This window comes from Salmo salar, chromosome 26 (assembly GCF_965601325.2).
Source record: "Salmo salar chromosome 26, fSalSal1, whole genome shotgun sequence".
Taxonomy (NCBI): Eukaryota; Metazoa; Chordata; class Actinopteri; order Salmoniformes; family Salmonidae; genus Salmo; species Salmo salar.
Genome location: NC_138316.1, coordinates 46,905,234 through 46,930,999, shown reverse-complemented (window position 1 = coordinate 46,930,999; position 25,766 = coordinate 46,905,234). Strand labels below are relative to the sequence as shown.

Here is a 25,766-nt window from a genome sequence, read left to right as displayed (position 1 = left end):
TTGTTATAGCCTAATGTTAGCTAGCTAACATTGAACCTGGTTGGTAAGCTACCTGCACTTTGCAAGCATCCATTTTAATACTGCGACAACTGTTAGCCAGTTAGGTGGTGTGCTTGACTGCTGTTGTTAGGACAGAACGCTCGGATCAACCCTTAAAGAGATTGGTGGAGCTAAAGCTTAAGAGGGTGTGAGCGATACTGAATGGGTGTAGACAAAGAAGAGCTCTCCAGTAGGTACCAAAACATTCAAAGGCCATTTTCTCAAAAGTGAGGTTACAGTTTTATCAACGTTCAAAGCAGAATTACTTTGCCATTGTTCATCGAATGCAGTGTATGATATACAATTTTGTAGCTCTGTGTCTCTGCTTTTATCCAATGTAAAATGTTGCTACATAAGACCGATTCAAGGCGGTCAGCCACAAATGTTATCTTCGCAGCCATGAGGTGGACCCCTAAATTGTTATGCCTGCGACGTTGGGGGTCAACCAAATCTCGTGGAGGGCCCCCAAAACGCTAGAGGCGGCTCTGTGTGTGCAGTTCTGTGTGTGCGGCTCTGTGTGTGTATTGTGAGCTGTAAGAGGGTGTTTAATATGGGATTTCAGAAGAAAGAATGAAAAACGTGGGCCTGCTGCACTATTAAATACTCAATGCCACGCCCTCACTTGAAAAAAAAACATGTTTGGTCGAGTTGAGCCATTCCACATTTGGAAGAAAAAAACTCGCCCGCAAAGGCAGTACTGTAAGCTGAGAATCTATAATTCACCCAGAAGCATAGGAGCTCGACGTTGTGCTCAACAATGTACTTGGTTTCTATCCTTTTTGCCAGTTTGGCCATTACACCGCTAGTTCTTAAAATGTTCTTCCCTTACTTCTGGAAAGATGCATTCTACCTCGCGAACTTGGTTCGTACTTTGCTGAAGTTTGTTTTACGGAGGAGAAGAAAACCGTTATTTTTGGTTTTGGACCGATTTTTGGAGCAGTCGGTCGCGCATGCCGACAGACCGTTCATCGTGTTTGAAAATAAAACCTATTCGTATCTGGACACGGACAGAAGAAGCAACAAAATAGCCAATGCTTTACAGAGGCACTCGAAGCTGCGACCGGGGGATAACGTGGCTCTTTTTATGGGAAACGAACCTGCCTTCATCTTCACCTGGCTGGCCCTGGCCAAACTGGGATGTCCCGTAGCGCTTCTCAACTATAACATCAGATCTAGATCTCTGCTGCACTGCTTCAACTGTTGCAGCGCCAAGCTGCTCATAGCAGCCGAAGGTAAGTGATCAGTACCACTGGTTCAGTAGGCAGAGAAACTCATCCTGAGGCTAATTCCTCATAGGCAGACGTGTCTGGTTGAGATTACTACATTATGACAATAGGTGTTGTTATTAGTTTATCAGAGACATGCACATCCACACTGATGGAATGAAAAAGACAAACGTGTGTCATAGCCTATTGGAACACAAATGATAATGATAATCACATGATCGGTCATTCAATCACATGGGGGCGAAAGCTTTTTTTTAAATTCTCTGCAGTCCAGTTTTGATGAAATATTGAATGTTGAGTTGTTTTCTCAGAGCTGCAGGAAGCGGTGGAGGAAGTGCTTCCATCCCTGAGGGAGCAGAGTGTGTGTGTCTACCTGATGACTAAACAGTGTGACACACCTGGCATGGAGGGGTTCTCTGACCAGGTGGAGGAAGCATCGGACACACCTCTCCCTCAGGCCCTCCGCTCAGACATCACCTTCAAAAGCCCAGCTGTCTACATCTACACCTCTGGGACCACAGGTGAGGGAGGACGGAGGGGAAGGGAGAGGTACAGGTGAGGGGGAGGGCGGAGGGGAAGGGAGAGGGAGGGGTACAGGTGAGGGGGAGGACGGAGGACGGAGGGGAAGGGAAGGGAGGGGTACAGGTGAGGGGGATACGGAGGGTAAGGGAGAGGGAGGGGTACAGGTGAGGGGGAGGACGGAGGGGAAGGGAGAGGGAGGGGTACAGGTGAGGGGGATACGGAGGGGAAGGGAGAGGGAGGGGTACAGGTGAGGGGGATATGGAGGGTGAAGGGAGAGGGAGGGGTACAGGTGAGGGGGAGGACGGAGGGGAAGGGAGAGGGAGGGGTACAGGTTAGGGGGAGGACGGAGGGGAAGGGAGAGGGAGGGGTACAGGTGGGGGAGGACGGAGGGGAAGGGAGAGGGAGGGGTACAGGTGAGGGGGAGGACGGAGGGGAAGGGAGAGGGAGGGGTACAGGTGAGGGGGAGGAAGGAGGGGAAGGGAGAGGGAGGGGTACAGGTGAGGGGGAGGACGGAGGGGAAGGGAGAGGGAGGGGTACAGGTGAGGGGGAGGACGGAGGGGAAGGGAGAGGGAGGGGTACAGGTGAGGGGGAGGACGGAGGGGAAGGGAGAGGGAGGGGTACAGGTGAGGGGGATGACGGAGGGGAAGGGAGAGGGAGGGGTACAGGTGAGGGGGAGGATGGAGGGGAAGGGAGAGGGAGGGGTACAGGTGGGGGGGAGGACGGAGGGGAAGGGAGAGGGAGGGGTACAGGTGAGGGGGAGGACAGAGGGGAAGGGAGAGGGAGGGGTACAGGTGAGGGGGATACGGAGGGGAAGGGAGAGGGAGGGGTACAGGTGAGGGGGAGGACGGAGGGGAAGGGAGAGGGAGGGGTACAGGTGAGGGGGATACGGAGGGGAAGGGAGAGGGAGGGGTACAGGTGAGGGGGAGGACGGAGGGGAAGGGAGAGGGAGGGGTACAGGTGAGGGGGAGGACGGAGGGGAAGGGACAGGGAGGGGTACAGGTGAGGGGGAGGACGGAGGGGAAGGGAGAGGGAGGGGTACAGGTGAGGGGGATACGGATGGGAGAGGGAGGGGTACAGGTGAGGGGGAGGACGGAGAGGAAGGGAGAGGGAGGGAGAGGTACAGAAGCAGTATAGAACCCCCCCTGTCTTCTGCCTGAAGCAGCCACTGTATATGACCCCCCTGTCTTCTGCCTGAAGCAGCCACTGTATATGATCCCCCCCTGTCTTCTGCCTGAAGCAGCCACTGTATATGATCCCCCCCGTCTTCTGCCTGAAGCAGCCACTGTATATGACCCCCCCCTGTCTTCTGCCTGAAGCAGCCACTGTATATGACCCCCCCCTGTCTTCTGCCTGAAGCAGCCAGTGTATATGATCCCCCCTGTCTTTTGCCTGAAGCAGCCACTGTATATGACCCCCCCTGTCTTCTGCCTGAAGCAGCCACTGGCCCCCCCTGTCTTCTGCCTGAAGCAGCCACTGTATATGATCCCCCCCTGTCTTCTGCCTGAAGCAGCCACTGCATATGATCCCCCCTGTCTTCTGCCTGAAGCAGCCACTGTATATGACCCCCCCCTGTCTTCTGCCTGAAGCAGCCACTGTATATGATCCCCCCCTGTCTTCTGCCTGAAGCAGCCACTGCATATGATCCCCCCTGTCTTCTGCCTGAAGCAGCCACTGTATATGACCCCCCCCCCCCCCTGTCTTCTGCCTGAAGCAGCCAGTGCATATGATCCCGCCGTCTTCTGCCTGAAGCAGCCACTGTATATGATCCCCCCCTGTCTTCTGCCTGAAGCAGCCACTGTATATGACCCCCCCGTCTTCTGCCTGAAGCAGCCACTGTATATGATCCCCCCTGTCTTCTGCCTGAAGCAGCCACTGTATATGACCCCCCCTGTCTTCTGCCTGAAGCAGCCACTGTATATGATCCCCCCTGTCTTCTGCCTGAAGCAGCCACTGCATATGATCCCCCCTGTCTTCTGCCTGAAGCAGCCACTGTATATGACCCCCCCCCCTGTCTTCTGCCTGAAGCAGCCAGTGCATATGATCTCCGCCGTCTTCTGCCTGAAGCAGCCACTGTATATGATCCCCCCCTTTCTTCTGCCTGAAGCAGCCACTGTATATGACCCCCCCCGTCTTCTGCCTGAAGCAGCCACTGTATATGACCCCCCCCTGTCTTCTGCCTGAAGCAGCCACTGCATATGATCCCCCCCTGTCTTCTGCCTGAAGCAGCCACTGTATATGACCCCCCCTGTCTTCTGCCTGAAGCAGCCACTGTATATGATCCCCCCTGTCTTCTGCCTGAAGCAGCCACTGTATATGACCCCCTCTGTCTTCTGCCTGAAGCAGCCACTGTATATGATCCCCCCTGTCTTCTGCCTGAAGCAGCCACTGTATATGATCCCCCCTGTCTTCTGCCTGAAGCAGCCACTGCATATGATCCCCCCCTGTCGTCTGCCTGAAGCAGCCACTGTATATGACCCCCCCTGTCTTCTGCCTGAAGCAGCCACTGTATATGATCCCCCCCTGTCTTCTGCCTGAAGCAGCCACTGTATATGACCCCCCCTGTCTTCTGCCTGAAGCAGCCACTGTATATGATCCCCCATGTCTTCTGCCTGAAGCAGCCACTGTATATGACCCCCCCGTCTTCTGCCTGAAGCAGCCACTGTATATGATCCCCCCCTGTTTTCTGCCTGAAGCAGCCACTGTATATGAGCCCCCCCTGTCTTCTGCCTGAAGCAGCCACTGTATATGACCCCCCCTGTCTTCTGCCTGAAGCAGCCACTGTGTATGATCCCCCCTGTCTTCTGCCTGAAGCAGCCACTGTATATGACCCCCCCTGTCTTCTGACTGAAGCAGCCACTGTATATGATCCCCCCCTGTCTTCTGCCTGAAGCAGCCACTGCATATGATCCCCCCCTGTCTTCTACCTGAAGCAGCCACTGCATATGATCCCCCCCTGTCTTCTGCCTGAAGCAGCCACTGCATATGATCCCCCCTGTCTTCTGCCTGAAGCAGCCACTGTATATGATCCCCCCCTGTCTTCTGCCTGAAGCAGCCACTGTATATGACCCCCCCTGTCTTCTGCCTGAAGCAGCCACTGTATATGATCCCCCATGTCTTCTGCCTGAAGCAGCCACTGTATATGACCCCCCCGTCTTCTGCCTGAAGCAGCACTGTATATGATCCCCCCCTGTCTTCTGCCTGAAGCAGCCACTGTATATGACCCCCCCCCCGTCTTCTGCCTGAAGCAGCCACTGTATATGACCCCCCCTGTCTTCTGCCTGAAGCAGCCACTGCATATGATCCCACCCTGTCTTCTGCCTGAAGCAGCCACTGTATATGACCCCCCCTGTCTTCTGCCTGAAGCAGCCACTGTATATGATCCCCCTGTCTTCTGCCTGAAGCAGCCACTGTATATGACCCCCCCTGTCTTCTGCCTGAAGCAGCCACTGTATATGATCCCCCCTGTCTTCTGCCTGAAGCAGCCACTGTATATGATCCCCCCTGTCTTCTGCCTGAAGCAGCCACTGCATATGATCCCCCCCTGTCGTCTGCCTGAAGAAGCCACTGTATATGACCCCCCCTGTCTTCTGCCTGAAGAAGCCACTGTATATGATCCCCCCCTGTCTTCTGCATGAAGCAGCCACTGTATATGACCCCCCCTGTCTTCTGCCTGAAGCAGCCACTGTATATGACCCCCCCTGTCTTCTGCCTGAAGCAGCCACTGTATATGATCCCCCCCTGTCTTCTGCCTGAAGCAGCCACTGTATATGACCCCCCCTGTCTTCTGCCTGAAGCAGCCACTGTATATGATCCCCCCTGTCTTCTGCCTGAAGCAGCCACTGTATATGACCCCCCCCCCCCCGTCTTCTGCCTGAAGCAGCCACTGCATATGATCCCACCTGTCTTCTGCATGAAGCAGCCACTGTACATGATCTCCCCCGTCTTCAGCCTGAAGCAGCCACTGTATATGGTCCCCCCTGTCTTCTGCCTGAAGCAGCCACTGCATATGATCCCCCCTGTCTTCTGCCTGAAGCAGCCACTGTATATGATCCACCCCCTGTCTTCTGCCTGAAGCAGCCACTGTATATGATCCCCCCTGTCTTCTGCCTGAAGCAGCCACTGCATATGATCCCCCTTGTCTTCTGCCTGAAGCAGCCACTGTATATGACCCCCCCCTGTCTTCTGCCAGGGCCCATTCTACTTCTGTAACTCATCTCTCTCCTCTGTCTGTTACTCCTGTAGGTCTGCCTAAAGCAGCAGTGCTGAATCAGAACCGGCTGCTGGCAGCCCTGGCCGTGCTGGACTCCACCGGTGTCATACCAGGTGATGTCATCTACCTCAACCTGCCCCTCTACCACACCGCCGGCTTCATCATCGGCTTCATAGGATCCATAGAGACAGGTGAGTTTATATAGGATCCATAGAGACAGGTGAGTTTATAAGGATCCATAGAGACAGGTGAGTTTATATAGGATCCATAGAGACAGGTGAGTTTATAAGGATCCATAGAGACAGGTGAGTTTATAAGGATCCATAGAGACAGGTGAGTTTATAAGGATCCATAGAAACAGGTGAGTTTATATAGGATCCATAGAGACAGGTGAGTTTATAAGGATCCATAGAGACAGGTGAGTTTATATAGGATCCATAGAGACAGGTGAGTTTATATAGGATCCATAGAGACAGGTGAGTTTATAAGGATCCATAGAGACAGGTGAGTTTATATAGGATCCATAGAGACAGGTGAGTTCATATAGGATCCATAGAGACAGGTGAGTTTATATAGGATCCATAGAGACAGGTGAGTTTATATAGGATCCATAGAGACAGGTGAGTTTATATAGGATCCATAGAGACAGGTGAGTTTATATAGGATCCATAGAGACAGGTGAGTTTATAAGGATCCATAGAGACAGGTGAGTTTATATAGGATCCATAGAGACAGGTGAGTTTATATAGGATCCATAGAGACAGGTAAGTTTATAAGGATCCATAGAGACAGGTGAGTTTATATAGGATCCATAGAGACAGGTGAGTTTATAAGGATCCATAGAGACAGGTGAGTTTATATAGGATCCATAGAGACAGGTGAGTTTATAAGGATCCATAGAGACAGGTGAGTTTATATAGGATCCATAGAGACAGGTGAGTTTATAAGGATCCATAGAGACAGGTGAGTTTATAAGGATCCATAGAGACAGGTGAGTTTATAAGGATCCATAGAGACAGGTGAGTTTATATAGGATCCATTTCCCTCACGCTTAATATTGAGGTAGTAGGTGGGTAGGGGTTAATATTGAGGTAGTAGGTGGGGGGTAGGGGTGGTGGGAGGGGATATTGAGGTAGTAGGTGGGTATGGGGTAATATTGAGGTAGTAGGTGGGTAGGGGTTAATATTGAGGTAGTAGGTGGGTAGGGGTTAATATTGAGGTAGTAGGTGGGTATGGGGTTATTATTGAGGTAGTAGGTGGGTATGGGTTAAGATTGAGGTAGTAGGTGGGTAGGGGTAATATTGAGGTAGTAGGTGGGTAGGGGTAATATTGAGGTAGTAGGTGGGTAGGGGTTAATATTGAGGTAGTAAGTGGGTATGGGGTTAATATTGAGGTAGTAAGTGGGTAGGGGCTTAATATTGAGGTAGTAGGTGGGTTGGGGTTAGTTTTGAGGTAGTAGGTGGGTAGGGTTAATATTGAGGTAGTAGGTGGGTTGGGGTAATATTGAGGTAGTAGGTGGGTAGGGGGTAATATTGAGGTAGTAGGTGGGTAGGGAGTAACATTGAGGTAGTAGGTGGGTAGGGGTTAATATTGAGGTAGTAGGTGGGTAGGGGTTAATATTGAGGTAGTAGGTGGGTAGGGATTAATATTGAGGTAGTAGGTGGGTAGGGCTAATATTGAGGTAGTAGGTGGGTATTGGGTTAATATTGAGGTAGTAAGTGGGTATGGGGTTAATATTGAGGTAGTAAGTGGGTATGGGGTTAATATTGAGGTAGTAAGTGGGTATGGGGTTAATATTGAGGTAGTAGGTGGGTATGGGGTAATATTGAGGTAGTAAGTGGGTATGGGTTAAATATTGAGGTTGTAGGTGGGTAGGGGATTAATTTTGAGGTAGTAGGTGGGTAGGGGGTAATATTGAGGTAGTAGGTGGGTAGGGGTTAATATTGAGGTAGTAGGTGGGTTGGGGGTTAATATTGAGGTAGTAGGTGGGTTGGGGCTTAATATTGAGGTAGTAGGTGGGTTGGGGGTTAGTTTTGAGGTAGTAGGTGGGTAGGGTTTAATATTGAGGTAGTAGGTGGGTAGGGGTTAATATTTAGGTAGTAGGTGGGTTGGGGTGATATTGAGGTAGCAGGTGGGTAGGGGTTAATATTGAGGTAGTAGGTGGGTAGGGATTAATATTGAGGTAGTTGGTGGGTAGGGGTTAATATTGAGGTAGTAGGTAGGTAGGGGGAATAATGTGGCTTGGCCTTTCTAGTTGAAGCCTTTACTTAGCCATTTACTCCCCTCCTCCCCCCAATGGGAAATCAAATGAAAGAGGTCTTTGTGAACGTAAACCCGGTAGTCTGAACACAGCCAAAGCCACTGGGCGGAAAAAACTAAACAGCAAATGGGTTAGTCTGTCCTTTCTTCCTTTTCTCCTCCGTCCCAACTGGCACCCTTTTCCCTTTATAGTGCACTACTTTTGACCAAGACCCATGCACTATGTAGGGAATAGGGTGCCATCTGAGATGCCAACTCTCTTAGTGAGACCGGTTTCCTGAGTTCTCCAAGTGGGCTATAGTTAATTTCACTCCTCTGTTTGACCTCAGAGCAGAGCAGAGGAACAGCCTCTTTTTTACCTTGCCTGAGAGAACTATGGTTCTGGAATGTCAGGGTTGGTTTAAAGCCAGCCCAGGTTTTCCCCCTCACCACTTAACACGACCAGGAAAAGCTCCTGGCTCTAGTCGAGACTATGTTTAGAGACTATGTTTAGGGCCCAGAGTTTTCCCTCACCACGTAATCTGACCAGGACAGATTCTAAACAAGGCTCTAGTTAGAGACTATGTTTAGGGCCCGGAGTTTTCCCTCACCACGTAATCTGACCAGGACAGATTCTAAACAAGGCTCTAGTTAGAGACTATGTTTAGGGCCCGGAGTTTTCCCTCACCACGTAATCTGACCAGGACAGATTCTAAACAAGGCTCTAGTTAGAGACTATGATTAGGGCCCAGAGTTTCCCCTCACCACGTAATCTGACCAGGACAGATTCTAAACAAGGCTCTAGTTAGAGACTATGATTAGGGCCCAGAGTTTCCCCTCACCACGTAATCTGACCAGGACAGATTCTAAACAAGGCTCTAGTTATGGTCTAATGTATAAATGGGGCCTGGAGGTTGCCCAGGGGTTGATTGTAATTGTTCTGGGAACTAATGTTTGATGCTAAATGACTAAAATGTCAAATGAGACAGCAGAGGGAGCACGCCCTCTTCCACATCGACAGGAGAAGGTGAAAAGCTTCACGTTTTACACATCACGGACAATCTGAAATTGTCCACCCACACAAACAGTGTGGTGAAGAAGGCGCAACAACACCTCTCCAACCTCAGGAGGCTGAAGAAATGTGTCTTGGCCCCCAGAGCCACGGCCGGTTCACTTCACTACCATCCAGAAGGCCAAGTCAGTACAGGAGCATCAAAGCTGAGCTCGAGAGACTGAAAAACAGCTTCTATCTCAAGACCATCAGACTGTTAAATAGTCACCACTATCTGTCTCGTACCCAGTACCCTACACTGAACTTTAGTCACTGTCACTAGCTGGCTATCATCCGGTTACTCTACCACGCACCTTAGAGGCTGCTTCCCTATGTACACAGTCATGGAACACTGGGCACTGTAATAATGGAACACTGGGCACTGTAATAATGGAACACTGGGCACTTTAATAATGGAACACTGGGCACTTTAAAGTTTACATACTGTTTTACCCACTTCATATGTATATATCTGTTGAATGCATTCAGTTGAACAACTGACTAGGTATCCCCCTTTCCCTTTCCTTTCCCTTATACTGTATTCCAGTTACGGCCATCCTATTCAACTATTGCTGTACATGTACTATTCTTCAGCAATACTACATATTCCATACATATACTGTCCATATTGTATAACACTGCCGGTCAAAAGTTTTAGAACACCTACTCATTCAAGGGGTTTTCTTTATTTTTACTATTTTCTACATTGTATAATAATAGTGAAGACATCAAAACTATGAAATAACACATATGGAAACATGTAGTAACCAAAGAAGTGTTAAACAAATCAAAATATATGATATATTTGAGATTCTTCGAAGTAATCATCCTTTGCCTTGATGACAGCTTTTCACGCTCTTGGCATTCTCTTAATCAGCTTCACCTGGAATACTTTTCCAACAGTCTTGAAGGAGTTCCCACATACTGTATACTGAGCACTTGTTGGATGCTTTTCCTTCTCTCTGCGGTCCAACTCATCCCAAACCATCTCAATTGGTTTGAGGTCAGGTGATTGTGGAGGCCAGGTCATCTGATGCAGTACTGCATCACTCTCCATCTTGGTCAAATAGCCCTTACACAACCTGGAGGTGGGTTGGGTCATTGTCCTGTTGAAAAACAAATGATAGTCCCACTAAGCGAAACCAGATAGGATGGCGTATCGCTGCAGAATGCCGTGGTAGCCATGCTGGTTAAGTGTGCCTTGAATTCTAAATAAATCACTGACAGTGTCACCAGCAAAGCACCCCCACACATCACACCTCCTCCTCCATGCTTCACGGTGGAAACCACACATGTAGAGATCATCCGTTCACCTACTCTACGTCTCACAAAGACACAGCGGCTGGAACCAAAAATCTCAAATTTGGACTCATCAGACCAAAGGACAGATTTCCACCGGTCTAATGTCCATTGCTCGTGTTTATTGGCCCAAGAAAGTCTCTTATTATTATTGGTGTCCTTTAGTAGTGGTTTCTTTGCAGCAATTTGACAATGATTCACACAGTCTCTTCTGAAATGTTGATGTTGAGATGTGTCTGTAACTTGAACTCTGTGAATCATTTATTTGGGATGCAATTTCTGAGGCTGGTAACTCCAATGAACTCATCCTCTGCAGCAGAGGTAGCTCCGGGTCTTCCTTTCCTATGGCGGTCCTCGTGAGTTTGATCATAGCGCTTGATAGTTTTTGCGACTGCACTTGAAGAAACTTTCAAAGTTCTAGAAATGTGCCGCATTGACTGACCTTCATGTCTTAAAGTAATGATGAACTGTTGTTTCTCTTTGCTTATTTGAGCTGTTCTTGCCATAATATGGACTTGGTCTTTTACCAATTAGGGCTATCTTCTGTATACCACCCCCCACCACACAACTGATTGGCTCAAAGAAATTCCACAAATGAACTTTTAACAAGGCTCACCTGTTAATTGAAATGCATTCCAGGTGATTACCTCATGAAGTTGGTTGAGAGAATGCCAAGCGTGTGCAAACTGTCATCAAGGCAAAGGGTGGCTATAGATTTGTATAACACTTTTTTTGTTTAGTACATGATTAAATATGTGTTATTTCATAGTTTTGATGTCTTCACTATTATTCTACAATGTAGAAAATTGTAAAAAATAAAGAAAAACGCTTGAATGAGTAGGTGTGTACAAACTTACTGTATATATACACTCGGGATTTTGACGTTCCTTGTCCTAATATTGATATATTTCTTAATTCCATTCTTTTACTTTTTAGACTTGTTTGTATTGTTGTGTATTGTTAGATGTTACTGCACTGTTGGAGCTTGGAACACAAGCATTTCACTACACCCGCAATAACATCTGCTGAAGATGTGCATGCGACCAATAACATTTTATTTGAAATGTCCCGGTCAGGTCATGTGGTTAGGAAAAACTCCAAGCTGATTTATGATGCACATGCAGTACCAGCTTAGTACTTTCTTTTGTCCACAAAAAAAGGCACCATTTCCTCTGATGGGTGCATATTTAAGGGACATTTAGTACTGAAGTGAATACAACAGGTTCACAGCATATGTGGCAACTTTTCTGCTCTCACGGCCATTACAAGGTCATTTATAAGAGCACTGTCCTGCTCATTCCTGTTCCTGCCTGGGTGTTAGGGTTTTTTATGATGATGATGATTTTTGACTTTGACTCATTCCTCTCTGCCTCCTTCTTTCCACTCCTCTCCTCTTTTGACCTCACCCTCTCACCTTCCCCCCCTACTCACAAGGCAGGCAATACGCTTCACCTTATCTTTACTAGATGCTGTTCTTCCACTAATCTCATTGCAACTCCGCTCCAAATCTCCGACCACTACCTTGTATCCTTTTCCCTCTTGCTCTCATCCAACACTTCTCACTCTGCCCCTACTCGGATGGTATTGCGCCGTCCCAACCTTCGCTCTCTCTCTCCCGCTACTCTCTCCTCTTCCATCCTATCATCTCTTCCCTCTGCTCAAACCTTCTCCAACCTATCTCCTGATTCTGCCTCCTCAACCCTCCTCTCCTCCCTTTCTGCATCCTTTGATTTTCTCTGTCCCCTATCCTCCAGGCCGGCTCGGTCCTCCCCTCCTGCTCCGTGGCTCGACGACTCACTACGAGCTCACAGAACAGGGCTCCGGGCAGCCGAGCGGAAATGGAGGAAAACTCGCCTCCCTGCGGACCTGGCATCCTTTCACTCCCTCCTCTCTACATTCTCCTCTTCTGTCTCTGCTGCTAAAGCCACTTTCTACCACTCTAAATTCCAAGCATCTGCCTCTAACCCTAGGAAGCTCTTTGCTACCTTCTCCTCCCTCCTGAATCCTCCTCCCCCCCCCCCCCCCCCTCCTCCCTCTCTGCGGATGACTTCGTCAACCATTTTGAAAAGAAGGTTGACGATATCCGATCCTCGTTTGCTAAGTCAAACGACACCGCTGGTCCTGCTCACACTGCCCTACCCTGTGCTTTGACCTCTTTCTCCCCTCTCTCTCCAGATGAAATCTCGCGTCTTGTGACGGCCGGCCGCCCAACAACCTGCCCACTTGACCCTATCCCCTCCTCTCTTCTCCAGACCATTTCCGGAGACCTTCTCCCCTACCTCACCTCGCTCATCAACTCATCCTTGACCGCTGGCTACGTCCCTTCCGTCTTCAAGAGAGCGAGAGTTGCACCCCTTCTGAAAAAACCTACACTCAATCCCTCCGATGTCAACAACTACAGACCAGTATCCCTTCTTTCTTTTCTCTCCAAAACTCTTGAACGTGCCGTCCTTGGCCAGCTCTCCTGCTATCTCTCTCAGAATGACCTTCTTGATCCTAATCAGTCAGGTTTCAAGACTGGGCATTCAACTGAGACTGCTCTTCTCTGTGTCACGGAGGCTCTCCGCACTGCTAAAGCTAACTCTCTCTCCTCTGCTCTCATCCTTCTAGACCTATCTGCTGCCTTTGATACTGTGAACCATCAGATCCTCCTCTCCACCCTCTCCGAGTTGGGCATCTCTGGCGCGGCCCACGCTTGGATTGCGTCCTACCTGACAGGTCGCTCCTACCAGGTGGCGTGGCGAGAATCTGTCTCCGCATCATGCGCTCTCACCACTGGTGTCCCCCAGGGCTCTGTTCTAGGCCCTCTCCTATTCTCGCTATACACCAAGTCACTTGGCTCTGTCATATCCTCACATGGTCTCTCCTATCATTGCTATGCAGACGACACACAATTAATCTTCTCCTTTCCCCCTTCTGATAACCAGGCGGCGAATCGCATCTCTGCATGTCTGTCAGACATATCAGTGTGGATGACGGATCACCACCTCAAGCTGAACCTCGGCAAGACGGAGCTGCTCTTCCTCCCGGGGAAGGACTGCCCGTTCCATGATCTCGCCATCACGGTTGACAACTCCCTTGTGTCCTCCTCCCAGAGTGCTAAGAACCTTGGCGTGATCCTGGACAACACCCTGTCGTTCTCCACTAACATCAAGGCGGTGACCCGATCCTGTAGGTTCATGCTCTACAACATTCGCAGAGTACGACCCTGCCTCACACAGGAAGTGGCGCAGGTCCTAATCCAGGCACTTGTCATCTCCCGTCTGGATTACTGCAACTCGCTGTTGGCTGGGCTCCCTGCCTGTGCCATTAAACCCCTACAACTCATCCAGAACGCCGCAGCCCGTCTGGTGTTCAACCTTCCCAAGTTCTCTCACGTCACCCCGCTCCTCCGCTCTCTCCACTGGCTTCCAGTTGAAGCTCGCATCCGCTACAAGACCATGGTGATTGCCTACGGAGCTGTGAAGGGAACGGCACCTCCATACCCTCAGGCTCTGATCAGGCCCTACACCCAAACAAGGGCACTGCGTTCATCCACCTCTGGCCTGCTGGCCCCCCTACCTCTGAGGAAGCACAGTTCCCGCTCAGCCCAGTCAAAACTGTTCGCTGCTCTGGCACCCCAATGGTGGAACAAGCTCCCTCACGACGCCAGGACAGCGGAATCAATCACCACCTTCCGGAGACACCTGAAACCCCACCTCTTTAAGGAATACCTAGGATAGGATAAAGTAATCCTTCTAACCCCTCCCTTAAAAGATTTAGATGCACTATTGTAAAGTGGTTGTTCCACTGGATATCATAAGGTGAATGCACCAATTTGTAAGTCGCTCTGGATAAGAGCGTCTGCTAAATGACTTAAATCTAATGTAAAATGATGATGATGATGCACACTGCTGACTTACCATAACAGTTTTGTCAGCATTTCAGGTCTGCCATTGGTTGATATGAAGCGATATCACCTGCAGGTTCTTAAAACTGATATTTTCATTGTTCCTCCCTCATCTCTTCTATTTGTCCATCCCAGGCTCCACCATCATTCTGAGGAGGAAGTTCTCGGCCTCTCAGTTCTGGGATGAATGCAGGAAGTACAACGTTACCGTGGTCCAGTACATCGGAGAGGTGTTACGCTACCTCTGTAACACACCCAAGGTAAGCAACCTCAGCTGCAAGCTTTATACAAGGTGACCTTCATTTTGTCATTCATTGTTATTACATAGTAGTTGCTATGGTTCGTAGCATCCTGTCCAGGGGGTTTATGACATAGTAATGACATAGTAGTTGCTATGGTTCGTAGCATCCTGTTCAGGGGGTTTATGACATAGTAATGACATAGTAGTTGCTATGGTTCGTAGCATCCTGTCCAGGGGGTTTATGACATAGTAATGACATAGTAGTTGCTATGGTTCGTAGCATCCTGTCCAGGGGGTTTATGACATAGTAATGACATAGTAGTTGCTATGGTTCGTAGCATCCTGTCCAGGGGGTTTATGACATAGTAATGACATAGTAGTTGCTATGGTTTCTAGCATCCTGTCCATGGGGTTTATGACATAGTAATGACATAGTAGTTGCTATGGTTCGTAGCATCCTGTCCAGGGGGTTTATGACATAGTAATGACATAGTAGTTGCTATGGTTGTAGCATCCTGTTCAGGGGGTTTATGACATAGTAATGACATAGTAGTTGCTATGGTTCGTAGCATCCTGTCCAGGGGGTTTATGACATAGTAATGACATAGTAGTTGCTATGGTTCGTAGCATCCTGTCCAGGGGGTTTATGACATAGTAATGACATAGTAGTTGCTATGGTTGTAGCATCCTGTCCAGGGGGTTTATGACATAGTAATGACATAGTAGTTGCTATGGTTCGTAGCATCCTGTCCAGGGGGTTTATGACATAGTAATGACATAGTAGTTGCTATGGTTGTAGCATCCTGTTCAGGGGGTTTATGACATAGTAATGACATAGTAGTTGCTATGGTTCGTAGCATCCTGTCCATGGGGTTTATGACATAGTAATGACATAGTAGTTGCTATGGTTCGTAGCATCCTGTCCAGGGGGTTTATGACATAGTAATGACATAGTAGTTGCTATGGTTCGTAGCATCCTGTCCAGGGGGTTTATGACATAGTAATGACATAGTAGTTGCTATGGTTCGTAGCATCCTGTCCAGGGGGTTTATGACATAGTAATGACATAGTAGTTGCTATGGTTCGTAGCATCCTGTCCAGGGGGTTTATGACATAGTAATGACATAGTAGTTGCTATGGTTCGTAGCATCCTGTCCGGGGGTTTATGACATAGTAATGACATAGTAGTTGCTATGGTTTCTAGCATCCTGTCCGGGGGTTTATGACATAGTAATGACATAGTAGTTGCTATGGTTCGTAGCATCCTGTCCAGGGGGTTTATGACATAGTAATGACATAGTAGTTGCTATGGTTCGTAGCATCCTGTTCAGGGGGTTTATGACATAGTAATGACATAGTAGTTGCTATGGTTCGTAGCATCCTGTTCAGGGGGTTTATGACATAGTAATGACATAGTAGTTGCTATGGTTCGTAGCATCCTGTTCAGGGGGTTTATTTGTACATCAAGCTGCTTCATGCCACATAAGCAGGAGGTATGGACCCTTTCTGGCTCGGAAAAGGCATACATATTCTCTCTGGGATAGGGTATATGACTGACCAGGCATGTTTTCAGCCATGTTTCAGACAAGGATTTAAAAGTATTTCACATTATATTTTTGACCCAGGGCTGTAGAGTACACACTAATAATAACAACATGATAGTAGGCCACTTGGCAGCATGCAGGGATCATGCGGGGGCCATGAGGAACCCATGCCGGGGCCATGCTGCAATCAATTCCAACATTTCTGGTGTTTTCCATGCAAGGGCCATGCTGGAATCAAACCCCACATCTCTGGTGTTTTCATGCAGGGGCCATGCTGGAATCAATTCTCACATCTCTGGTGTTTTCCATGCAGGGGCCATGCTGGAATCAATTCTCACATCTCTGGTGTTTTCCATGCAGGGGCCATGCTGGAATCAATTCTCACATCTCTGGTGTTTTCCATGCAGGGGCCATGCTGGAATCAGTTCCACATCCCTGGTGTTTTCCATGCAGGGGCCATGCTGGAATCAGTTCCCACATCTCTGGTGTTTCAATGCGGGGGCCATGCTGGAATCAGTTCTCACATCTCTGGTGTTTTCCATGCAGGGGCCATGCTGGAATCAAACCCCACATCTCTGGTGTTTTCCATGCGGGGGCCATGCTGGAATCAATTCTCAAATCTCTGGTGTTTTCCATGCGGAGGCCATGCTGGAATCAATTCTCAAATCTCTGGTGTTTTCCATGCGGGGGCCATGCTGGAATCAAACCCCACATCTCTGGTGTTTTTCATGCAGGGGCCATGCTGGAATCAATTCTCACATCTCTGGTGTTTTCCATGCAGGGGCCATGCTGGAATCAAACCCCACATCTCTGGTGTTTTTCATGCAGGGGCCATGCTGGAATCAATTCTCACATCTCTGGTGTTTTCCATGCAGGGGCCATGCTGGAATCAATTCTCACATCTCTGGTGTTTTCCATGCAGGGGCCATGCTGGAATCAGTTCCCACATCCCTGGTGTTTTCCATGCAGGGGCCATGCTGGAATCAGTTCCCACATCTCTGGTGTTTCAATGCGGGGGCCATGCTGGAATCAGTTCTCACATCTCTGGTGTTTTCCATGCAGGGGCCATGCTGGAATCAAACCCCACATCTCTGGTGTTTTCCATGCGGGGGCCATGCTGGAATCAATTCTCAAATCTCTGGTGTTTTCCATGCGGAGGCCATGCTGGAATCAATTCTCAAATCTCTGGTGTTTTCCATGCGGGGGCCATGCTGGAATCAGTTCTCAAATCTCTGGTGTTTTCCATGCAGGGGCCATGCTGGAATCAGTTCTCACATCTCTGGTGTTTCAATGCGGGGGCCATGCTGGAATCAAACCCCACATCTCTGGTGTTTCCGGCATCTTCCATGCTCTAACCCACTGAGCTATGGTGAACCCACATGTTAGACTAGTGTCACAGACTACAGTTGCATACTAGTGTCAGACTAGTGTCACAGACTACAGTTATAGACTCGTTTTACAGACTCGTGTTACAGACTAGTGTTACAGACTGGCATTACAGACTAGTGTTAGACTGGTGTCACAGACTAGTGTTACAGACTAGTGTCACAGACTAGTGTTACAGACTCGTGTTACAGACTAGTGTTACAGACTAGTGTCACAGACTAGTGTCACAGACTAGTGTCACAGACTAGTGTCACAGACTGGCATTACAGACTAGTGTTACAGACTAGTGTTACAGACAAGTGTTAGACTAGTGTCACAGACTAGTGTCACAGATTAGTGTCACAGACTAGTGTCACAGACTGGCATTACAGACTAGTGTCACAGACTAGTGTTACAGACTGGCATTACAGACTAGTGTCACAGACTAGTGTTACAGACTAGTGTTACAGACTAGTGTCATAGACTAGTGTCACAGACTAGTGTTACAGACTAGTGTCACAGACTAGTGTCACAGACTAGTGTCACAGACTGGCATTACAGACTAGTGTCACAGACTAGTGTCACAGACTAGTGTCACAGACTAGTGTCACAGACTGGCATTACAGACTAGTGTTACAGACTAGTGTCACAGACTAGTGTCACAGACTAGTGTCACAGACTGGCATTACAGACTAGTGTCACAGACTAGTGTCACAGACTAGTGTCACAGACTGGCATTACAGACTAGTGTCACAGACTAGTGTCACAGACTAGTGTCACAGACTGGCATTACAGACTAGTGTCACAGACTAGTGTCACAGACTAGTGTCACAGACTACAGTTACAGATTAGTGTTACAGACTGGCATTACAGACTAGTGTCACAGACTAGTGTCACAGACTAGTGTTACAGACTGGCGTTACAGACTGGCGTTACAGACTAGTGTCACAGACTAGTGTTACAGACTAGTGTTACAGACTAGTGTTACAGACTGGCATTACAGACTAGTGTTACAGACTGGCATTACAGACTAGTGTTACAGACTAGTGTCACAGACTGGCATTACAGACTAGTGTTACAGACTGGCATTACAGACTAGTGTTACAGACTGGCATTACAGACTAGTGTTACAGACTGGCATTACAGACTAGTGTTACAGACTAGTGTCACAGACTAGTGTCACAGACTAGTGTCACAGACTAGTGTTACAGACTGGCATTACAGACTAGTGTTACAGACTAGTGTTACAGACTAGTGTTACAGACTGGCATTACAGACTAGTGTTACAGACTGGCATTACAGACTAGTGTTACAGACTAGTGTTACAGACTTGTGTCACAGACTAGTGTCACAGACTAGTGTCACAGACTGGCATTACAGACTAGTGTCACAGACTAGTGTCACAGACTGGCATTACAGACTAGAGTTACAGACTGGCATTACAGACTAGTGTTACAGACTGGCATTACAGACTAGTGTTACAGACTGGCATTACAGACTAGTGTTACAGACTGGCATTACAGACTAGTGTTACAGACTAGTGTTACAGACTCGTGTTACAGACTCGTGTTACAGACTAGTGTTACAGATTAGTGTCACAGACTAGTGTCACAGACTGGCATTACAGACTAGTGTCACAGACTGGCATTACAGACTAGTGTCACAGACTAGTGTTACAGACTAGTGTTACAGACTAGTGTCACAGACTAGTGTCACAGACTAGTGTTACAGACTAGTGTCACAGACTAGTGTTACAGACTAATGTCACAGACTAGTGTCACAGACTAGTGTTACAGACTGGCATTACAGACTAGTGTCACAGACTAGTGTTACAGACTGGCATTACAGACTAGTGTCACAGACTAGTGTCACAGACTAGTGTTACAGACTGGCATCACAGACTAGTGTCACAGACTAGTGTTACAGACTAGTGTTACAGACTAGTGTTAGACTAGTGTCACAGACTAGTGTTAGACTAGTGTCACAGACTAGTGTCACAGACTCGTTTTACAGACTAGTGTTACAGACTCGTTTTACAGACTCGTGTCACAGACTAGTGTCACAGACTAGCGTTAACAGACTAGCGTTAACAGACTAGTGTTACAGACTAGTGTCACAGACTGGCATTACAGACTAGCGTTAACAGAATAGTGGAATCCAGATTGTTCAAGTCAAGTGATCTTCTTCCCAGTATTCAGACAGATGGGTTAGGTTACACCAGAGGCAGGGTGCCACAGAGAGCTTTTTCTGCATGTTCAAATACTATTTGAAATGTTCAAATACTTTGAGTCAGTGTTTTCTGACTGAGCGTTCCTGGACAGGTTGATGGGTGGGGTTTGGACTTGTTGGACTTGGTTCCATTGGTTCCATTGGTTCCATTGCATCAGGCATGTTCAATCAAGCACATCTAAACTATTCAAAAGATTCCAAATACTACTTGAAGCCAGGTGTGGTTTATGCCCAGGCTTTGTGGCGCGAACTGCTCCCTCTGTGTGTCCAATCAGACCGAGACCCTCTCAGCCACTTCCAAATCTCTCCAGCGAGGTTGTTTTACAACCCGGCCACAGCTGTAGCGTCAGAAATAGAATCATTAGGATTCCCAGTGTCACCTTACTGTTATCAATGTCACTGACGTGGAAAGTTCTAAAGTGATATTTTCAATTGAGTTGGATTGAATCCAGACAATTGATCGAGTTGAAAATGTCATTGATAGGTTAGGGTTCAATCTGGATATTATGGTAGAAGACGTTTCTCATCTACCTCTTTTTGGAGGTAAAAATATGCAGGCAGTTGGGAGATGCCATTTTATGGAAGATGCTATCACCTTTTATTTTCTGGACTAAGCTACATGCAGACAGTTCTGGACTAGGCTACATGCAGACAGTTCAGGTCTAGGCTACATGCAGACAGTTCAGGTCTAGGCTACATGCAGACAGTTCAGGTCTAGGCTACAGTACATGCAGACAGTTCTGGACGAGGCTACAGTATATGCAGACAGTTCTGGACTAGGCTACAGTACATGCAGACAGTTCTGGACTAGGCTACAGTACATGCAGACAGTTCTGGACTAGGCTACATGCAGACAGTTCTGGACTAGGCTACAGTACATGCAGGCAGTTCTGGACGAGGCTACATGCAGGCAGTTCTGGACTAGGCTACATGCAGGCAGTTCTGGACTAGGCTACATGCAGACAGTTCTGGACTAGGCTACATGCAGACAGTTCAGGTCTAGGCTACATGCAGACAGTTCTGGACTAGGCTACATGCAGACAGTTCAGGTCTAGGCTACATGCAGACAGTTCAGGTCTAGGCTACATGCAGACAGTTCAGGTCTAGGCTACATGCAGACAGTTATGGTCTAGGCTACATGCAGACAGTTCTGGACTAGGCTACATGCAGGCAGTTCTGGACTAGGCTACATGCAGGCAGTTCTGGACTAGGCTACATGCAGACAGTTCTGGACTAGGCTGCATGCAGGCAGTTCTGGACTAGGCTACAGTACATGCAGACAGTTCTGGACTAGGCTACATGCAGACAGTTCAGGACTAGGCTACATGCAGACAATTCAGGTCTAGGCTACATGCAGACAGTTCTGGACGAGGCTACATGCAGGCAGTTCTGGACTAGGCTACATGCAGACAGTTCAGGACTAGGCTACATGCAGACAGTTCTGGACTAGGCTACAGTACATGCAGGCAGTTCTGGACTAGGCTACAGTACATGCAGACAGTTCTGGACTAGGCTACATGCAGACAGTTCTGGACTAGGCTACATGCAGACAGTTCTGGACTAGGCTACATGCAGACAGTTCTGGACTAGGCTACATGCAGACAGTTCTGGACTAGGCTACATGCAGACAGTTCTGGACTAGGCTACATGCAGACAGTTCTGGACTAGGCTACATGCAGACAGTTCTGGACTAGGCTACATGCAGACAGTTCTGGACTAGGCTACATACAGACAGTTCTGGACTAGGCTACATGCAGGCAGTTCTGGACTAGGCTACATGCAGACAGTTCTGGTCTAGGCTACATGCAGACAGTTCAGGTCTAGGCTACATGCAGACAGTTCAGGTCTAGGCTACATGCAGACAGTTATGGTCTAGGCTACATGCAGACAGTTCTGGACTAGGCTACATGCAGACAGTTCTGGACTAGGCTACATGCAGACAATTCAGGTCTAGGCTACATGCAGACAGTTCTGGACTAGGCTACATGCAGGCAGTTCTGGACTAGGCTACATGCAGACAGTTCAGGACTAGGCTACATGCAGACAGTTCTGGACTAGGCTGCATGCAGGCAGTTCTGGACTAGGCTACAGTACATGCAGACAGTTCTGGACTAGGCTACATGCAGACAGTTCTGGACTAGGCTACATGCAGACAGTTCTGGTCTAGGCTACATGCAGACAGTTCTGGACTAGGCTACATGCAGACAGTTCTGGACTAGGCTACAGTACATGCAGACAGTTCTGGACTAGGCTACATGCAGACAGTTCTGGACTAGGCTACATGCAGACAGTTCTGGACGAGGCTACATGCAGGCAGTTCTGGACGAGGCTACATGCAGACAGTTCTGGACTAGGCTACATACAGACAGTTCTGGACTAGGCTACATGCAGGCAGTTCTGGACTAGGCTACATGCAGACAGTTCTGGACTAGGCTACATGCAGACAGTTCTGGACTAGGCTACATGCAGACAGTTCTGGTCTAGGCTACATGCAGACAGTTCTGGACTAGGCTACATGCAGACAGTTCTGGACTAGGCTACATGCAGACAGTTCTGGACTAGGCTACATGCAGACAGTTCTGGACTAGGCTACATGCAGACAATTCAGGTCTAGGCTACATGCAGACAGTTCTGGACGAGGCTACATGCAGGCAGTTCTGGACTAGGCTACATGCAGACAGTTCAGGACTAGGCTACATGCAGACAGTTCTGGACTAGGCTACATGCAGACAGTTCTGGACTAGGCTACAGTACGTGCAGACAGTTCTGGACTAGGCTACATGCAGACAGTTCTGGACTAGGCTACATGCAGACAGTTCTGGACTAGGCTACATGCAGACAGTTCTGGACTAGGCTACAGTACATGCAGACAGTTCTGGACTAGGCTACATGCAGACAGTTCTGGACTAGGCTACATGCAGACAGTTCTGGACTAGGCTACATGCAGGCAGTTCTGGATGAGGCTACATGCAGACAGTTCTGGACTAGGCTACATGCAGGCAGTTCTGGACGAGGCTACATGCAGGCAGTTCTGGACTAGGCTACATGCAGACAGTTCTGGACGAGGCTACATGCAGACAGTTCTGGACGAGGCTACATGCAGACTGTTCTGTCTTCTTCTCAACACCAAAACTCCCGAAAGGAGCCTTTCCCCAGAATTCATGTGGAGAGACTTTTATAAGACTTTTCTGACTAGCATCCCGTTGACCCCCCAACGAGCCCAACCCCTAACCTTAAACCCTAAACTAATTGTAACCAATTCAGAAATTAAATATTGGTTTGCACGTCATCCACGTCCCCTTACTTTTTATGGCCGTCATATTTCAGGGCCCTCAAAGGCGTGGCCTGGATAGCAATGTAAACATTCTGTGTTCCCAACATTGTAAGTGAACCCCTCTCCACGTACAGACACACCATGTGACCCTCCCACAGCCTAATGGTCTACAGCTACATATCAAATGGCAACCTATTCCCTCTATAGTTTCACCAGAGCAACAGTAGTGGACTAGAGTATAAAGGGAATAGGTTGCCATTTAGGACGCACCCTCGTGGGTCTGATCTGGTGGTCCTCTCAGAATAGCTAGTGGCCTTTACTTAGGAACTCAACCATGTGTAATGACAGTCAGTGGTAGGCTGGGGGCTGGGGCTGGGGGCTGAGGCTTAGGCTGGGAAACCAAATCTCTGGGTCAGGGAAGGGGAATGTAATCACGTATGGCGGGTCATATTTTCAAACCTTTTATTGGGATAGTTCAAAATAATGTTAGGTTAGAATGTTATAGAACGTTTGGTTAGAATGTTATAGAACGTTAGGTTAGAATGTTATAGAATGTTAGGTTAGAATGTTATAGAATGTTAGGTTAGAATGTTATAGAACGTTAGGTTAGAATGTTATAGAACGTTAGGTTAGAATGTTATAGAACGTTAGGCTAGAATGTTATAGAACGTTAGGCTAGAATGTTATAGAACGTTAGGCTAGAATGTTATAGAACGTTAGGCTAGAATGTTATAGAACGTTAGGCTAGAATGTTACAGAACGTTAGGTTAGAATGTTAGGTTAGAATGTTATAGAACGTTAGGTTAGAATGTTATAGAACGTTAGGTTAGAATGTTACGTTACAATGTAATAGAATGTTAGGTTAGAATGTTATAGAACGTTAGGTTAGAATGTCATAGAACATTAGGTTAGAATGTTATAGAACGTTTGGTTAGAATGTTATAGAACGTTTGGTTAGAATGTTATAGAATGTTAGGTTAGAATGTAATAGAATGTTATGTTAGAATGTTATAGAACGTTAGGCTAGAATGTTACAGAACGTTAGGTTAGAATGTTAGGTTAGAATGTTATAGAACGTTAGGTTAGAATGTTATAGAACGTTAGGTTAGAATGTTACGTTACAATGTAATAGAATGTTAGGTTAGAATGTTATAGAACGTTAGGTTAGAATGTCATAGAACATTAGGTTAGAATGTTATAGAACGTTTGGTTAGAATGTTATAGAACGTTTGGTTAGAATGTTATAGAATGTTAGGTTAGAATGTTATAGAATGTTAGGTTAGAATGTTATAGAATGTTAGGTCAGAATGTTATAGAATGTTAGGTCAGAATGTTATAGAATGTTAGGTTAAAATGTTATAGAACGTTAGGTTAGAATGTAATAGAATGTTAGGTTAGAATGTAATAGAATGTTATGTTAGAATGTTATAGAACGTTAGGTTAGAATGTTATAAAACATTAGGTTAGAATGTTAGTTTAGAATGTTATAGAACCTAATATAATGTTAGCTTACAATGTTAGTTTTCTTTTCAGTTTTTTCCAAATGGCTTTTGGAACTGAATGTACTGTACCTAGATATTGTTACACGGAGTGGAATAGGGGAACCCAAGAGCAGACTCAGACAAGGAGACTGGGATGAAGTAACCAAAGTATTTATAGAAACACGGGGAAGATGGAGTGCAGGTCAGGGGAAGCTCGGGCGGGTTGCAGGAAACCAGGTGAGGAGGCTGAGACTGGAGCGAGAGGGGTTGGGACAGGGTAAGCAAGTCCGGAGGGGAATCCAAGGGAGTAGCAGAGTGGGGAATCCAGGACAGAGTAGGATGATGAGACGTGGGACTGGAGACAGGGACCAGAGTCAGAGCGGGCAGAACTGTAGCGGAGAGGAAAACAGCTTCAGGCAAGGAAAACAGACACAAAAAACAGGCACGCGCCAATCCCTTTAGCGGGATCGATTTGACAACATCCAGTGAAATGGCAGCGCGCCAAATTCAAACTTCAGGAATATCAATATTCAAACGCATTAAAATAATTTTTCAACCAGGCTGGTGTGACACAAAACTCAGAAATATCCATATAATAAATGCCTTACCTTTGAAGATCTCCTTCTTTTTGCAATCCCAAATGTCTCATTGACACAATGAATGGTCATTTTGTTCGATAAATTCCTTCTTTATATCCCCAAAATGTCAATTTATTTGGCGCGTTTGATTCAGAAATACACCGGTTCCAACTCGCCCAACATGACTACAAAGTATCTAATAAGTTACCTGTAAACTTGGTCCAAACATTTCAAACAACGTTCCTAATCCAACCTCAGGTATCCTAAAATGTAAATAATCGATAAAATTGAAGACGGAATAAACTGTTTCCAATACCGGATAAAAACAACGTGAAGCGTGTTCCAGTTCACGCGCAGCGAAACAGTAGAGTCCACCTGGAGTGACACTTACAAAGAACAGCCATACTTCCTAATTTCTCAAAAGAAAAACATCGAACAATTTCGAAAGACTGTTGACATCTAGTGGAAGCCATAGGAACTACAACCAGGTTCTTCATAAATAGGGCTTCCCATAGAAAATAATTGGAAAACACAATGACCTCGAATTGTGCTCGGGCTTCGCCTGCCAAATCAGTTCTGT

General features: G+C 47.4%; 1 protein-coding gene across 1 annotated transcript in view; it reads left to right on the top strand.

Annotated features, from left to right (window-relative positions):
* Window positions 1–744: 744 nt before the first annotated feature.
* Window positions 745–25,766, top strand: part of s27a2 (Very long-chain acyl-CoA synthetase) — a 37,184-nt gene continuing 12,162 nt past the window's right edge. The window contains 4 exon segments of the mRNA NM_001141797.1: window positions 745–1,271; window positions 1,577–1,786; window positions 6,030–6,188; window positions 14,610–14,734. Coding sequence (NP_001135269.1) covers window positions 797–1,271; window positions 1,577–1,786; window positions 6,030–6,188; window positions 14,610–14,734 — 969 coding nt within the window. The 5' untranslated portion in view covers window positions 745–796.